At 54.1% G+C, this 16723-nt stretch overlaps 1 protein-coding gene across 1 annotated transcript; it reads left to right on the top strand.

Moving 5' to 3' along the window:
• Positions 1 to 1568: 1568 nt before the first annotated feature.
• Positions 1569 to 16692, top strand: TMEM53 (transmembrane protein 53). The gene is made up of 3 exons (XM_062191153.1): positions 1569 to 1699; positions 13397 to 13518; positions 15981 to 16692. Exons 1-3 carry the CDS (start codon positions 1639 to 1641, stop codon positions 16632 to 16634), a joined length of 837 nt encoding a protein of 278 aa, XP_062047137.1. The 5' UTR covers positions 1569 to 1638; the 3' UTR covers positions 16635 to 16692.
• Positions 16693 to 16723: the final 31 nt, after the last annotated feature.

Raw genomic sequence — 16723 nt, 5'->3', positions numbered from 1 at the left:
ACTAGAACCTGGTGTGCCGGCGCCGCAGGCAGAGGATTAGCCTAGTGAGCCTCAGCGCCGGCCGAACCACTCCATGATTAATATCATCATAAATAATCCTTCCCCAGCACTGAAATAACTTCTCCAACCCCCAATGCATTTACTGCACTTATTTTTCTAAGAACAAATCTGACTGTTACCTGCTCAAAGCCTTCAATGACTCTCTGCTATCCTGAAGATGAATCTAAGCCCTTGTTCCACAGCTGTAGAATCCATTGGAAAATTTTTCCCCATCAGCAAGATCTCCCTAAAAGCTCAAAGCTGAGCCTGGCACAAGGATTCCTCTGGATCTGTGCCTAACTGTTCTCTCACGGGTTCACTCACTCCAGCCTCTCTTCCTTCACTTTCCCCTTTGGACTCCTCCAAGGAGTCCTTTCCCCTCCCTCCCTCCACAAGCCGTAGAAGGCTCGGCCCAAGAGTGAGCCCCACCGCCGTAAGCATTCCTTCTCTCTGATTCTGAGTTCATAAAATTCTTACTGCAGCCAGAGCTGTGGCCCAGTGGGAGGAGCCGCTGCCTGTGATGCCGGGACCCCATGTGGACGCCCCATTTCCGATCCAGCTCTCTGCTAATGGCCTGAGAAAAGCAGCAGAAGGTGGCCCGAGTGCTTGGGCCGCTGCACCCACGTGAGAGACCTGGATGAAGCTCCTGGCTCCTGGCTCCTGGCTGTGGCCTGGCCCAGGCCTGGCTGTTGCAGCCATCTTGGGAGTGAACCAGTGGATGGAAGATCCATCTCTGTCTCTGTCTATATATAACTTTCAAATAAATTTTTTAAAAAATAAAATCTTTACTCTCCTGTAGTATTTACTCCCTACACACAGAGTTGGCCACGCATGATTTCTCTCCCTCTCCCATTAAGATTTATGGAAGTCAGAGCCAAACGCTTGATCCTCACCAGAGCCCAGGAACCGGACTAGCCCTATCTCTAGTTCATAATAGGTGCGCAGCAAATACTTGTTAAATGAGTAGATACGTGCAAGAAAGTGGTACCCCTAGGCTCTTGGTGTCCCCCCCCACAAACAGGGTGTTCTCTAAAGTCACCAACTGAAGACCGCCTCCCACCCAGCCAGCCAGAATGTGCCTTGGCCCCACTGGGCAGAGGGTGGATGGGTGGGCGCGCGCCCCCTAGGCCGTGGCATAGTTTTCTACCTACAGCTTTCGGAGCCGCGGCTGGTAAAAGGCAGGCGTAGCTACACAAGTAACTGCCTCACAGGACAAAACGCCGGTTCTGACGAGACCCTTCCCACTCCTGGACTACAGCAACTCCCAGCGACTCTTACCTCCACAGCAGGGTGGGGACTCTTCCTGATCGGCGTCCCAGCTGACCAATACCTGATCCAGATCAAGCGAGTCAGCCAATGGCTGTGGGCCAGGGCCAGGGAGGGGCGGGGCATGGTTGCTAGGGCACAGCGGTCGGGTGCGGCAAGAGGCTCTGGGAGAGACTCGGTGGTTGCTAGGGCGGGAGGTCACAGAGCTCAGCTCGGGGATTGGGCAGTGTCGGGGGAGGTGGGTGGTGATTGGGCGGCGCCCAGGAGGCGCCCGGCTGAGGCGCCGGTGCGCGAGCGGGAGTTCCGGCGGGAGGCCCGTGCAGCACCTTCACCATGGCCTCGGCTGAGCTGGACTACACCATCGAGATCCCGGATCAGCCCTTCTGGAGCCAGAGTATGGAACGAGGGTTGGGTCCAGTCGTGGGGAGGGGACCCCGCGAGTCTGTGGGTCGCGAGCGCAGCACTAGCTCCGCCCCACTTGCGGCCCCGCCCTCTCGCGGCCCGCCCCCTCCCTCATAGGGTCGGCTTAGCCTTTGCGGGGCGCAGAGCCCCGCCCCTTTTGTGAGCCCCGCCCCAGGACGCTCCTCCGGGAGCCCCGCCCCTTCTCTGCGTCAGCAGTTTGGTGGGGCCCTTGTGTCTCTCGATTGTGTCTCAGGTCCTGGCCCCGGTTTATCTCGTAGCTGAAGGCTGCTGGGGGCAAGGTCCTTCCTGATTCCTCTGTTTGGTATGGGGTTTCCCACTGCCAGGCACCTCGACCTCCGTGGACAGGGGTTCCTGCAGGGGCGGGGGTTCTCAGGGAGCCGGGGACTCAGAAGTCTTAGCCCACCCGTGCACTTTTCTGGGCAGTGGTTATCTGCAGTCAGGTAGAACTCTGGGAATCCTGACGCCTCCATTTAATGCCTGGGGGACTTTGGGTAAGCTGCTGGCTTTGAATTTCACCTTCCTCCTCTGCAAAGTGGGGCTGTTGAGGGCACAACTGATATGATTTGTGTAAGGAAGCCAGCATAGGGCCAGGCGCGGAGTAAATTTAGTAATTGGCCTTTAGAATTAGCGTTGTTTCCCCCCTACAGGCATGTCATTAAAGAAAGATGTGTGGGAGGCTCCACAAAACCTCTAAAGCAGGCTTGCATCTATAGCAGCACGAGTAGGTTTGGGGGCCGGGAGAATGGAAAGTTTGGCCTCACTGGGAGTCAGGAGGCTTGCAGCTCCGCGAGCGTGAGCCCAGCGTGTCGCCAGCCTTCGTGCCCCCGACCTCACTGCCAGAAGCCCTGCCTCTGTGTGGCTGCCACAGTGGATCTTCCTAATGTAGAGGTTTGGTTTTTATCACTGCTCCGTGTGAAACCCTCCAGGGGCTCCTTAGGGTCCTCGGGATAAATCAAGTCCAGACCCGGAGTTCTTCATGATATACCAGCCCTTGCTTACCTCTTTGGTCGTCGTGTCCTGCCACTGTGTCCAGTTGGGGTTTTATCTTGTGGCAGCCCCCAAAGGGCTTGGGATTCTCTGTCTACACCTTGCTGCTCTACCTTTGCTTCTGCTGTTCTCTGTCTGGAAGGCCCTTTCCCCTCCGCAGCCCCACCCTGCCCCCTCGCTGATGTCCAGGTTGTCATTCAAGGCATAGCTCAGATGTTGCCTCCTTTGGAAGAGCTTTCCCGACCCCTCACCTTGTGTTCTTGGCTGGAGTCAAGGAGAAGTAGGCAGCTCCTGGGTGCCCAAGGAACAGACGGCTGCAGACCAGCTGCTCTTCCCTGGAGCGGCGTCTCTTGGCCTAGGGCTATTGGGCTTGTAGAAGTGAAAATACTTTTTGACAGTTTTGGCATCCGCAGGAGATGAAGTGAGTTAATATTGCCCTTGGAGAGCCTTCAGCAGCAAAGGGCTGGGGCAGCCTCCTGCGTGGCCAGGAGGCCAGAGGGGCCTCCCTCCCTGGCCAGCTGGCAGCCTGGGGGCCTTGGTTCGCATTTCTGCCTCTGATCAACTCCAGCTTTGTCCAGTCATCGAACTTCCCCGAGTCTCCGACCCCTCTGCTGGAAGATGGGCTTAATAATAGTGCCTGCCTCGCAGGCTTGTGAATGTCCACAAGGTAGTGATTGGATGTGTGTGCCCGGCACGGAGCAGGTGCCAGTCTGGGTGTTTCCTCTGCCAGGGCTCCCCCGGCAGCTTTAGGAAGCTGCGTCTTGGATTTGGAAGAAGTCTCCAGCCCTCTGTCCTGCGAGGCCCCTCTGTTGCTGCCAGACCCTTTCCTGGCAAGGGGCTTCCCCCCAAATCTCCTGGCCTGCTGGAGGCAATGGGTTGTGAGAAGGCAGTTCCCCTTCTTCAGCCACCATGGGACTGCTGGTCATTTCTGCTCTGGGTTCAGCATTTGCTAGTTTCTGGGGCCTCAGCAGAGGCTCGTGCCAAGCTCTCATCAGGGGAGCTGGATGTGGGGCAGGCGTGAGGCCTTCTCACAGGTGATATCCAAGTGGCGTGGCAGCTGAGTTGTGCTGGGTCCGACCCAGAGCAGGCTCCCTTCCTCTCTTCGAGAGTGCAGCTTGTGCTTCCTCCTCCGATGGCCCCCCGGACAGTGCCTGCCCCAGAGCTGAGCTGGGGGTCCTCGGATGCCTCAGAGGGGCTCAGGGCACCGCGAGCCTTCTGCAGGAGTCCACCGCCAGGCTGATGGAACTACACAGAGAGGGATGGTCTTTGTGGGTTCCAGAGCTTGTCTCTCTTTGGCAATTACTATTTAATGGCAGGGAAGCATGTAGGGTGGTCATATTTTTTTTTCTAGAATTGCTTTCCCCTCGGATTGGAAAATCCAGCCACAGAGCCCAGCATGGCTGAGTGGACAGAGGGTGGTGGCTGACAGTGGCACATCAGGGGGCTGCATGGCAGCTGCGGATGTGGGGTCCTTCAGAGCCCTGGGCTTTGTGGACCAGGCTGGGCACCTGACCCCTGGGGTCAGGGTCCCCCTGCTGGGCATCCCATCAGCCAGCATCCCTGGCAGCTCTTGCCAAGGGCAGTCTGCCCAGGCCTTGGCGGAAGCCTGTCCTTTGCCCTGGAATCTGCCCTCCTCCTCTTTCTTTCTGATCCTGGACTCTCCTACTCAGCTCTCATTTCATTTCTTTGGGGAAAGTTCTCCCCTGTAGCCCCGGAGCACTGTGTTACTGTCATTGTAGTACTGACAGTGTTACTCGCTGCTCTCTGGGCCTGGCAGGGATAGGGGGCCAAGCGCACTGAATGGAGCCACTTGGCAGCACAGTGGGCCCCAGAGAGAGCTGACGTGACATCTCGGGCCCAGGCTGCACTGTCCTCCTTCCATCCAGGAAATGGGCAGCCGGGTCCCACCCAGGTCCCCTGATGATAACCTGCTCAAAGCCACCTGGTTGCTCTCATAGTCAATAAGCATTAAAAAAAAACATTCATTCTGGCTGGTGCCGTGGCTCACTAGGCTAGTCCTCCGCCTTGCAGCGCCGGCACACTGGGTTCTAGTCCCAGTTGGGGCGCCGGATTCTGTCCCGGTTGCCCCTCTTCCAGGTCAGCTCTCTGCTGTGGCCAGGGAGTACAGTGGAGGATGGCTCAAGTGCTTGGGCCCTGCACCCCATGGGAGACCAGGAGAAGTACCTGGCTCCTGGCTTCGGATCAGCACAATGCACCGGCCACAGTGCGCTGGCCGCGGCGGCCATTGGAGGGTGAACCAATGGTAAAAGGAAGACCTTTCTCTCTGTCTCTCTCTCTCACTGTCCACTCTGCCTGTCAAAAAAAAAAAAAAATCATTCATTCTTAGAATTAGTGGGGCTGGGACAGGGGGGGTCTTGCTCTTGGAGTAAGCAGAAAGTCTCAAGGGGACCCCGGAGAAGGAGGCCAGGGATTGTAGAGCCCTGGACTTTACTGCAAGCCTTCCCTTTTGCCCACCACTGGCAAGGAGCAAAAAATGCAGTCATTGTCTGAACCCTTGGCAAACTTCCCCTGGCAGCCAGAAACGGGGCTGGAGGGTCTGGACCCCCAAGGTGGGCCTGTGGTGGGGGAGGCTGCCTAGGGAAGCCCACTGGAGGCTTCAGGAGGGCTGACCCATCCTTGGTGGGCAACAGAAATCATGGAAGTGAGGGCTCCCAGGGAGGACCACGAGGGGCCAGGGGGAGCAGGGGCCTGGCGGGGAGCCCTGGTGTGCTTGTGGGAGTGGAGAAAAAGACAGGCCTCAAAGACCCAGAGTAGAGCCACTGGAGAGCTGATCCTCTCGTCTGTAGGGACCCAGAAGGCCTTTTGGGTTTGTTTTTAAATGAGGAGTTTTATTTATTTTGTGAATCAACCTATTTTCTTTCACTTACAAATTAATTAATTTCACCCGTTAATCAAAAACCCTTTCTAAAGCGTCTACTGAAGGTCATGTGCTGTACTGGGCCCTGGATGCCAGAGCCAGACCTGACGCGCCCTTGGCAGGCCTCCCTTTCTCCGGGTGTCTGTGGTACTTTCACTGTGCACCTTGCCCTGTTCACAAGGCAGGCCCGGCAGGAGCTCCCTCCAGGATTTCATTAATCCTCACCAGCACCTTGTGAAGCAGGGAGAACGCTTAATCCCGCTTTACAGATGAGGAACAGATGCCTGGGGGAGGCGAGGTGTCTTGCCCAAAGTAATCCCAGATTTCGGCTGGGAGCCTTACTCCAAGGCCGGTGCCTGCAAACACGTCAGTTGCCGTTGGGAAGGGCTGCCTGAATGCAATGCCATTTGCAGAAAACAGGGACGTGCATAAAGAAAGGGGTGTCCATTCAAGTGTTTTTTATATCAGCAAACAATGGGAAATAGCATCATGTCCAATAATGGGAGACTGGGCCCCATAAATTATGAACCATTCCACAGCCGCTCTGCAGCCACTAAAAATAATGGTGTAGAAATATACAAACTGACAGGGAAAGATGTTCACAATATATTGCTAAACGGAAGAAAGCAGATTACAAACAGTCTGATTCCAATTTTACTGGATATTCATTTTGGACTTTTCCTGCAGTGAGCATGCTTTACTCCTGCAGTAATACTACTTTCGATTTATTGAATTCTTTCTTTGTGGTAGGTGCCGTGCTAAGCCTGCTCTCGTCATCGTCTTATTTAATGCTTTGTATTACTCTCCCCACTTCCCAGATAAGGAAATTGACACTTGGAGAACTTGCTCGAGGTCGGTGCTACAGTCGCTTAGTGGCAGAGCCGGATTTGAACCCAGACAGGGTTTCATTCACAGTGTCTTATATACCGTGCTGCTCTACCATGCTGTTATTTTGAAAAAGGGAATTTGAAACAAAACGGTTTGGTTAAAATATAGGAATTGTGAGACTCCAGAAGGCGTGTCTGGAGAGCAGAGAAAACTGAGCATCCTTTCTTTGCATTTTAAAAAGAAAACATAGGTTCTTTGTATTTCAGTTCTGGCTTGCGAATCAAAAAGCACAGGCCCCGTGCCTTGTCAGCCCTTCCCTTTGCTGTCCCCAAACGCCCCTGGGATGCACACAATCTAATTTATGCCTTATAGCTTGGACCATGGAACAATACCGGTGGGGATTCTTGTGTTATGGGTGTCAGTGTCACTTGTTGAGAATTCTGCAGGACAGGGCCTGTGGGGTGCTGCAGAGGTGCCAGGGTGGAGAGGAGCAGCCGTGCACTGCCCAGGGCTCCTGGCGCCCTTGACCTCCTCGCCTTCCCCAGTGCTTTTGGCTCTGCTGGACCGCTGCCCTGGTCATTGTTAACTCTCATTGCAAAAGTGATGCATATTTGGTGTTAGAAATGGGTAAAATATGAAAAAGAAGTTGCCTTTCATTGCAGAAATAATTGCTATTAATACTTGGTGCATCTTCTTTGCATAAGTGTGTATGTATTCAGTTGTGGTACTACCCCCTGTTCAGCTTGCTTTTCCACTTAATGAATTATTGTTATTTTTCTAAATAATAGCATTATTGAGATATAATTCACATACATAAACTATGCATTTCATTGGCTTTTCATATATTCATAGAATTGTGAGACCATCACCACTATCTAATTTCAGAACGTTTTTCATCACCTGGAAAAGAAACGCTGCACCCATTAGTAGTCACCTCTCATTTCCTTCCTCCTCCAGACCTTGAAAAGCACGAATCTACTTTCTGCCTCTGTCAGCTTGCCTAGTCTGGATGTTTTCTATAAATGGAACCACACACTGTGTGGCCTTTTGTCTGGCTTCTTTCACGTAGCTGCTATATTTTGGTTATTCTGTCACAGGTGGTAGGACTGTTCCAGCCCTTGGCTGCTATGTACAAAGCTGCTGGGAACATTCACGTACAAATGGTTGTTTTTGTTTTTAAGATTGATTTATTTTTTTGAAAGGGAGTTACAGAGAGACACACAGAGAGAGAAAGAGACAGAGAGATTTTCCATCCACTGGTTACTCCCCAGATGGTGCAATGGCCGAGGCTGGGCCAGGCTGAAGCCAGGAGCCTGGAAGTCCATCCTGTTCACTTGGGCCATCTTCTGCTGCTTTCCCAGGTGTCTTAGCAGGGAGCTGGATTGGAAGTGGAGTGCTCATATGGGATGCTGGAGTCACGGGTGGCAGCTTAATCCTCTGCATCACAACACTGGCTGGGCCTCATGTACTTTTGTGTGGTTGTATTTTCACCTCTCGGGTATATCTCAGGTAGTAGAATTGCTCATGTGGTAACTGGTTTTTTGCTTTTGTGGGATGACTGCCTACATGTTTTCCAAAGTGACTGCACCATTTTACATTCCCATGAGCACGTGTAAGTGTTCTGATTTCTCCACACCCTCATCAACACTTGTTATTACCTGACTTTTTGATTATAGCCATTCTTTTTTTTTTTTTTTTTTTTTTTTTTTGACAGGCAGAGTGGATAGTGAGAGAGAGAGACAGAGAGAAAGGTCTTCCTTTGCCATTGGTTCACCCTCCAATGGCCGCTGCAGCCGGCGCATCGCGCTGATCCGAAGCCAGGAGCCAGGTGTCTCCTGGTCTCCCATGCGGGTGCAGGGCCCAAGGACTTGGGCCATCCTCCACTGCCTTCCCGGGCCATAGCAGAGAGCTGGCCTGGAAGAGGGGCAACTGGGATAGAATCCGGCGCCCCAACTGGGACTAGAACCCGGTGTGCCAGCGCCACAAGGCGGAGGATTAGCCTGTTAATCCATGGCACCGGCTGATTATAGCCATTCTAGTGCGTACAAAGTGGTACCTCATTGTGGTTTTTAATTATTTATTTTATTATTTAAGATGCAGAGAGAGAGACAGAAAAAGAGAGAGCTCCTAATCTGCTGGTTCACTCCCTAAGTGCCTGGAAGCCAGGAATGCAATCCAAGTCCACAATGCCATTGGCAGAGACTCAACTAGTTGAGTCATCCCCTCCTGCATCCTAGGGATGCAGAAAGCTTGAATCAGGAATGCAGTAAGGACGTAGACCCAGACGCTTCAATATAGAATGTGGTAAAGATTTATTTATTTATTCGAATGGCAGAGTTAGAGAGAAAGGAGAGATAGTGAGAAATCTTCCATCCTCTGGTTCACTCCCCAAACAGCCACTGGGCCAAGCTGAAGTTAGGAGCTTCATCCAGGTCTCCCACATGGGTGCAGGGGCCCAAGCACTTGGGCCATCTTCTGCTGCTTTCCCAGGCGCATTAGCAGGGAGCTGGATCAGAAAAGGAGCAGCCGGGACCTGAACCAGCATCCAAATGGGATGCCAGCACTGCAGGCGGCTTAACCTTCTACGCCACAGGGCTGGCCCCCGAAATTTATTTTCATTTTTGTTTGAAAGGGAAAGAGAGAGAGATGGATTGATATCTTCCACCTGCCGGTTTATTTCTCAGTTGTTTGCAATAGCCAAAGCTGGCCCAGAGTGAACCCAGGAGCCAGGAACTCAGTTGGGAAGTACTCAAGCCATTATCTGCTGCCTACGTGTACAGTAACAGGAAGCTGGATCAGAAGTGGGACAGCCGGGACTTGAACCCGGTACTCCAAAACAGGTCGTGGACATTCAAGGCGGCATCTCAACCACTGTGCCCAACACCTGCTCCCAAAAGTTCTCAATTTTAATGAAGTTCCAGTATTTCTATTTTATGTATTTGTTTGTTCCTCATACTTTTGGTGTCATGTCCCAGAAACTGTTTCCTAATCCAAGGTCACAAAGACTTACTCCTGTGTTTTTTTCTAAGAGTTTTATGGTTTTAGCTTTTACATTTGTATCTATTATCTGCTTAACGTGTTACTGAATGTCCTGTGTGATTCAACATCTTTCTGTTTCAGAAGTGAGGTTACAAGCATATTTTTGAGACTTTTGATGCATGTTCCAAAATTGTGACTCTGTCTCCCTGTCTTTTCCCTCCTCTTTCCTGTCTCCCTGCTGCTGTGGGTGGTTCGGGCCTTCACCAGCTCTTGCCTTGCCTGTTATAGCAGCCTCCTACCTGTCTAACCATGAAATCTGTCAGCACAGTGTTCCAACTGTAGTGTGTAGTGATGGTGGGAGCTGCCCCAGCACAGAGGAGGGGCACCTAACCCAGTCTGATGTTTGGGGTAGGGATGGTGGGGATGATGAGACAGGATTTGGGGGGAGGGGGGGTTCTGGAACAGACCAGTGAGCTGACTCTGTAGGTGGAGTGGGCATGAGTGAAACATAAACATGGAGAAGCAGCGTCCTGGACCAGGCAGTGAAGAGGTGGAGGTGAAGGTGGAAGTGGAGGTGGAGGTGGAGATGGAGGTAGCGTAGTTGTGGTAGGGGCCACATGGTTGTGGTAGCCCACAGAGTAGATACTGGCTCTGCCACTTCCTGGCTGTGTGTTCTTGGAAGAAAGGGACTTAACCACTCTGTGTTTTAAATGGGAATAGTAATAGTAACTAACTCCTAGGGTGGCTGAGGATGGTTGTAGGCAGTGTGTACTGGGGTGCTGACTGGGGTAGACAGTTCCTGAGGAGGAGCAGGTGCGTGAGGTTGGTGTTGGGTGTTGACACAGGAGGCAGCCACGTGTACAGTTTGGCGCTGAGGCACTCAAGGTTTGGTTAAGACCAGGGACTTGGTGTTTCTTACCCAAGAGGCCAGCTAGAGTGGCGGATGTAAGCTGGCCTTGGAGTCAGACCACCTGGGATTGCATTTTAGCTTCACTGCTCACCATCGTATAACCCGGAGAAAATTACTTACCACCTCTGTGCCTCTGCTTGTCAGCTGTAAGGTGAGAATAACACCAGCTCCTTGCTTACAGGGTTAGTGTGAAGGTGGTATGAGTTGATAGGTGAAGCGCCTGGAACAGTGCCTACCAGGTAGTGCTGGATGTGGTAGCCCTGTTTGCTGAGAGAGGTTTGTCACGGTTTTGGAGCCAAGTGTATTTGATTGCCTGCACAAGGTCATGGCATGTTTTGTAATAGACTGGGAGACTGAGCTAAGGGCTAACGCATTCAGTGCCCAAGGGCAGGTGACAGAGGCCTGGAGATGTCAGTGGTAGGATGGGTGCTATGGCCAGGGGAACGAGCAGGGCTTTTGCATGAAGGTAGAAGAACCCTGATCTGGGTGTGTCAGTGAGTAACAGTGGCCATAGCGATTACTTTTATTACTATGAGAAGGGCAGTGGAGAAGAAGAATGCCAGCTCATTTGCCTTGGGCCAGCTCTTCACTTTGCAACCTCGCGTTCATTCATTCAGTACGTAACTTGTGGGTATCTGAAGAGGCCGCCCCCGGTGCTGGCCATCCGAGATGTGGTGATAAACATGATAGACCCAGCCTCCTGTGTCCAATGTGCTTGATAAGGGGAGAGAGACAGACATTAAGCAAATGATTGTGTAAGTCATTAGTCAGTACAGATCAGGTCCTGCCGGATCCCCACTGCAGAATCCTCTTTGGCTCTCCACTGTGTGACAACTGCTAAGCATACAGCATGGAGGCCCTGTGGATCTGGCCCAGGTCCGCTCTTGGGTTCCAGCCCCCAGCACTGCTCGCTGTGTCCTAGAGGGACTGTCACATCTCCTCTCGCCCACCGCCACCCCTGCTCACGCCTTCTGTCCACCGGGCACATCTGCACTGGGCCTTCAAGGCCTCTGCAGCCAACGTGTCCTTTGACAGACCTTTCCTGGCCCCATGACTCCTAGCCATGTGCGCAGAGCACTTTGGAGTTTCTGGAATGAGAGCTCTTCATGTGTAGGCTCCACGGGGACAGCTTGGTTCCAGTGGGGAGAGGGTCTTGCCGAAGGCTCTGAGTTAGGCATGGGCCTGGAGAGTGGGGCACTGGGAGGGAGAAGGACGTGTGAGGGGAGTGGGCGGTGCCCACAGGTAGGAAGAGCACCTTGGGCCTTGGCAGGCAGCCTCAAGTGCCTGGCTGGAGGGCCGAGGGGCTGACGGGTCCCCTTTAAGACCACTGTGGACAGCCTGGGCTCTGGGAGCATCCTGAGAGTTTCTTTGGGTCGAGAGTCAGTCATTGCTGCCCGAGTCGACGAGCTCAGGGGCCCCCGGTGAAACCTGCCGCCGAGCACGGGGCACTGGGAGTCCCAGGCACCGGGAGAAGGGCAGTCGGAGGCCGGACAGAAGCTGCTTGAACCTTCTGCGGCTGGGAATGTCCCGGCTCTGCTGGCGGGAGCCAGCCTTGAACATCCCAAGGCCACCAGGGGATGTGACCGCCACTGGCTGTGGTCTCTGAAATTGAGATAAATCCTGAAGCCCTCTGCTGGTGGAGGACGCGGGCAGGGGAGCCCTGACCTCCGAGGTGAGAGAGTCCCCTCCCCCGCCCAGGGCAGACTTTCAGAAATGCAACTGTGGGACAAGGGCAGCCCCACGCTGCAGCTCCTCATTACCACCCACAAGGCCACGAGCTTCACCCACTGTGGCCTCTTTGCCAGAAGGGCCGGTGCAGGCAGAAGATGGGGCGGCTGGCCGAGGCCGGCTGTGAGTGGCTCCCTCGATGGGAGGGCTGCAGGCCGAGCTGCAGCGGGCCCAGGAGCCCCGCGGGTGTGGGCAGTTAATCTCCGAAGGCCAGAGTCACCACTACTAGGGAGCAGGAACGCTGAACTTTTCAATCACATTAATTTCCACAGGAAATTGTTGTCTTCCTTTTGTCCAAAGGTTAGTGATTTATATTTACCATCCTCTTAACTAGCCTTGAAATTTACCGTCGCCGGGTCACCGCAGGCCTCCATAAATTTCAGGGTGGCAGCCGAGCAGAGCCCAGTGGCTTGGTCCTTGGAAGGGGACGAGCCGAGATCCAGCTGCAGACATTCGCTGCACAGCTGTCCCCAGGGGTGGGGAGGGTAGGGGAGGCTGATGGACAAGACTGCGGGGTGGCCCTGGCAGAGAGAGAGGTGGGGCCAGCTGTGGGCTCAGAAGGGGCTCCGGCTTCTTGGAGGAGAGCGGGGGCTGGATGCCCAGCTCTGCACTTCCTGTGGGGCCCTCGGCCAGTCACCTAGCATCACCAGCCTCCGTCTCCTCATCTGTAGTAAGAGCACGTGGAGCACCGTGAGCAGAGGGTGATTCGTCTCTGGCAGGCCGCAGCGCCTCGCGCCCCTGCTTCAGACCCCCTTCCTCCATCTGCCCATGGAAGCAGCATGGGGCTGGCAAGCGTTTTCTTGAAGGGCCAGTAAGTATTTTAGCCCCTGCGAGCCACATGGTAATGGTCCCTGTTGTAACGACCTCGCACTGCCGACACAGACAGTAAGTAAACTGGATGAGCGCGGCTGCGTTCCAGCGGAGCTGTACTAGGGGCACTCACAAAATATGAATCTTTGGATTTAACTATGTTTTAAAATTAAAAAAAAAAAGACACATTAGCTTGCAGGCCACACAGAAACAGGCAGAGGCCCAACTTGGCTGTGGGTGTGGTTGCTGACTCCCGGAGCTGAAGGTGAGATTGCGTGGAGCATCCTTGCTCACCAGGGCTGAGAGAAAGGTGCCCCCATGTGATTTTTTTCAGCTGAGCCCACAAGGGCTCCCAAGAGGCCTGCAGAGAAGCCGTGGAGCAGGACATTGGAGGGAGCCCTGTGGGAGCCCGGGGCTGGCAAGCTGCCTGGACCTGGCACCCACGGACTTCCTGCCTGCGGCCACAGCGCTCTCAGCTCTGCATTGGGCAGAAGCCCCCGCTGGCGACCCCAGCCCTCTGGTGTTGACAGTGCCTGTCTGTGTTTCAGAGAGCAGCTCCAGCCAAGCTGGGAAGGAGGCGGGCACTCGGCAGCCGGTGGTGATTCTCTTGGGCTGGGGTGGCTGCAAGGACAGGAACCTTGCCAAGTACAGCGCCATCTACCATAAAAGGGTGAGTACTGCAGGCACGTGGTACCCAGCCCCTGGGCTCTGCACTTGCCGCTGCTCTATGGGGAGCTAGGAGCCTTTGGGCCTCTGGGCTGAGGGAGACAGTGGGGGCTGGATTATTCCCCCTTCGATACCAGCTCGGTGGTCTGGCCCAGCCCCATCAGTCTCCCAACCTGCTCCTCCTTCCTCAGTGGGCCGCCCAGTGGGTGTGGAGTGAGCCCAGGCCTCAAGTCCCTGCTGGGGGCACCGGCAGGGTGAGTGGGCATAGCTTGTACTCCAGGACTTTGTCCTTTTCTGGCCAGGTGAGTTTCTGCCCCAGGACAGACCAGAGTGCCTTTCACGTACCCAGAGTCATGGGCACTTTCTGGGGCTTCCCCATGAGGTAGAGGTAGACACTGCAGTGGGCAGTGGGTCGGCAAGGGCCTGGTTTTATCTTGGAAGCCCCTTTCTTTGGCCTCTGGCTCCACCCTCCTCATTCCCAGATCTCCCTAAAGCAGCCAGGAGAAAGGCCAGGCCAGCTGTGCCCCACTGCTTCCAGCCTCCCTGAGGCCCACACCCGCACCCCGCCTGCTGGAATGGGAGAGGGACTGCGGGAGATGCAGTTCTGAGCTTGCCGCCTTGCAGCCAGCAGGTGCCATGCCCTCCACCTTCTCATGTTATTGCATTTTCGTCTCGTCCAGTTTCCAGTCCATTTTCAGATGCCCTAATTGTCCCCAAAGTGTCCTTTACAGCTGGTTTGCCCAAACCAGTATCCAACCCAGGATTACACATTGCATTAGTTATTTTGCTACTTAAGCCTCTTAAAAAAAAAAAAAACAAATAAAATATTTATTTGAAAGGCAAAGAGAGACAGAGACTGAGATCTCTCAGCCACTGGTTCACTCCCCACATTCTTGCAACAGCCAGGGCTGGGTCCACAGCTGGGAGCTGGGAGCTGGGAGCTGGGCGATCAGGCCAGGTGTCCCACATGGGTGGCTTGAGCCATCACTGCTACCTTCCAGGATGTGCATCAGCAGGAAGCTGGCGTCAGGAGTGGAGCCAGATGTTGAGCCCAGGTACTCTAATGTGACATGTGGCCATCTTAACCAGGGTCTTACTGGCCAAGCCACAGACTTACCCTACTTCTTTTAAATCTTGAATGCCCCACCCCCATGATACTGACTTATTGAAGAAACTGGACTTCATGGGAATATTTCTAGAAGTGTACAACCCAAGTGCTGTCAGGAGAAAAGAATGATGGGAACTGAACCGTCTCCCGTTCAGTTTTGACCAATTGGGATAGTGTGGGTGGCTTCCAGTAACCCCGTCATCAGTCTCAGGGCTGGGAGGACAGGGAGCTGATGGCAGACACTTCTGCTCCCCAGCCCTGTTTGGCCTTCTGGGGACTGTGCCCATATTACTACCATCACTCATTTCTGTTGGCTGAGAATTTACTTTGTGCCAGTGCTGTTTTGGTCACTTGAGATACATCTTCTGCATTTAATTCTTACCATATTAGATGGGTGCTAGCCCAATGTATACATGGAGATGCAAATTCAGAAAGAAAAAGTAAGTTGCTCCTTATCCATACTGTTAGTAAGTGGTGTGACCCCAGAGCCTGGTCAGATTCCCCTGACAAAGGGCCCTTTGTCTTTGGATCAGGTTGAATACAGGAGTTTAGAACTCAGGCAGGGGGGCTTTGGCTGCCTTTTATTTGTAATTTTGTATTTATCTGAAAGGGGATGGGGGAGAGAGAGAGAGAGAATGAATGACTCCTTCATCTGTTGGTTCACCAAAGTTAGGAATCCAGAACTCAGTCCGAGTCTCCCATGTAGGTGGCAGGGCCCCAACTACTTGAGCCATCACCTGCTGACTCGCAGGTGTACAGCAACAGGGAGCTGGAATCAGGCACTCCGACACGGGATGGGGTATCCCAGGTTAAGCAGCATCTTAACCGTTGTACCAAACATCCACTTCCTTTGGCCACTATGCCTAACTGGTCTAGAAGGGGACACATCTGGAGGTTTGGGGCATACTTGGCCTAGGCAGTGAGGGGAAAAGAAGCTTACAGGGAGTTGGGGCCTAGATTTTAGAATTTGAGCAACAGTGTTTACTGTATTTGGCGTTTTTGGGTGAGTGTGAGGAATGACCCCAAGTGTAGGAACCCAAACATTGATTTGGGTGTCAGGCCCCTGAGTCTGGAGGGTGTGGTCTGTGCTCTCAGAGCCATGGGTAGGAAAGTGGCAGTGACCAGCAAGGGCCACACCATGGGCCTGGATCAGAAGTGGCCTCTGGTGGCCAAGGCTGGGCCTGCAGGCTTTCTCAGGTGTCTGGGAGGTGGGGACAGTGCCCAGCAGGGTCCTTGCAGCAGGGGATGGCAAACAGCAAGGCCTTAAATGTGAACGGTCTGGTGTGGCAAGATGAGGGGGCTATAGGGGGCAAGGAACCAGTGCCTTAGCTGTTCCCACTGCCTCTGCCTCTCCCCAGGGCTGCATCGTGATCCGCTACACGGCCCCGTGGCACATGGTCTTCTTCTCTGAGTCCCTGGGCATCCCGTCACTGCGGGTTTTGGCCCAGAGACTGCTGGAGCTCCTCTTCGATTACGAGATTGAGAAGGAGCCCCTGCTCTTCCACGTCTTCAGCAATGCGGGCGTCATGCTGTACCGCTACGTGCTGGAGCTCCTGCAGACTCACCAGCGCTTCTGCCACCTGCGTGTGGTGGGCACCATCTTTGACAGCGGTCCTGGTGACAGCAACGTGGTTGGGGCGCTGCGGGCCCTCGCCGTCGTCCTGGAGCACCGGCCTGCCGTGCTGCGCCTCCTGCTCCTGGTGGCCTTTGCCCTGGTGGCAGTGCTGTTCCACGTCCTGCTCGCTCCCCTCACTGCCCTCTTCCACCCCCACTTCTATGACAGGCTACAGGACGCTGGCTCTCGCTGGCCCGAGCTCTACCTCTACTCCAAGGCTGACGAGGTAGTGCTGGCCAGGGACGTGGAACGCATGGTGGAAGCACGCCTGTCACGCCGGGTCCTGGTGCGCTCTGTGGACTTTGTGTCATCTGCCCACGTCAGCCACCTCCGCGACTACCCTACTTACTACACGAGCCTCTGTGTCGACTTCATGCACAACTGTGTCCACTGCTGAGATCCCTGCTCCGGCTCCCCTCTGCTCCAGAAATAAATGCCTGACACCTCCCCACGGCTTGCCATCTGTGGGGCCCTCTTTTTTAATCC

This window comes from Lepus europaeus, chromosome 5 (assembly GCF_033115175.1).
Source record: "Lepus europaeus isolate LE1 chromosome 5, mLepTim1.pri, whole genome shotgun sequence".
Lineage (NCBI taxonomy): Eukaryota > Metazoa > Chordata > Mammalia > Lagomorpha > Leporidae > Lepus > Lepus europaeus.
This window is presented reverse-complemented; position numbering and strand designations above follow the sequence as displayed.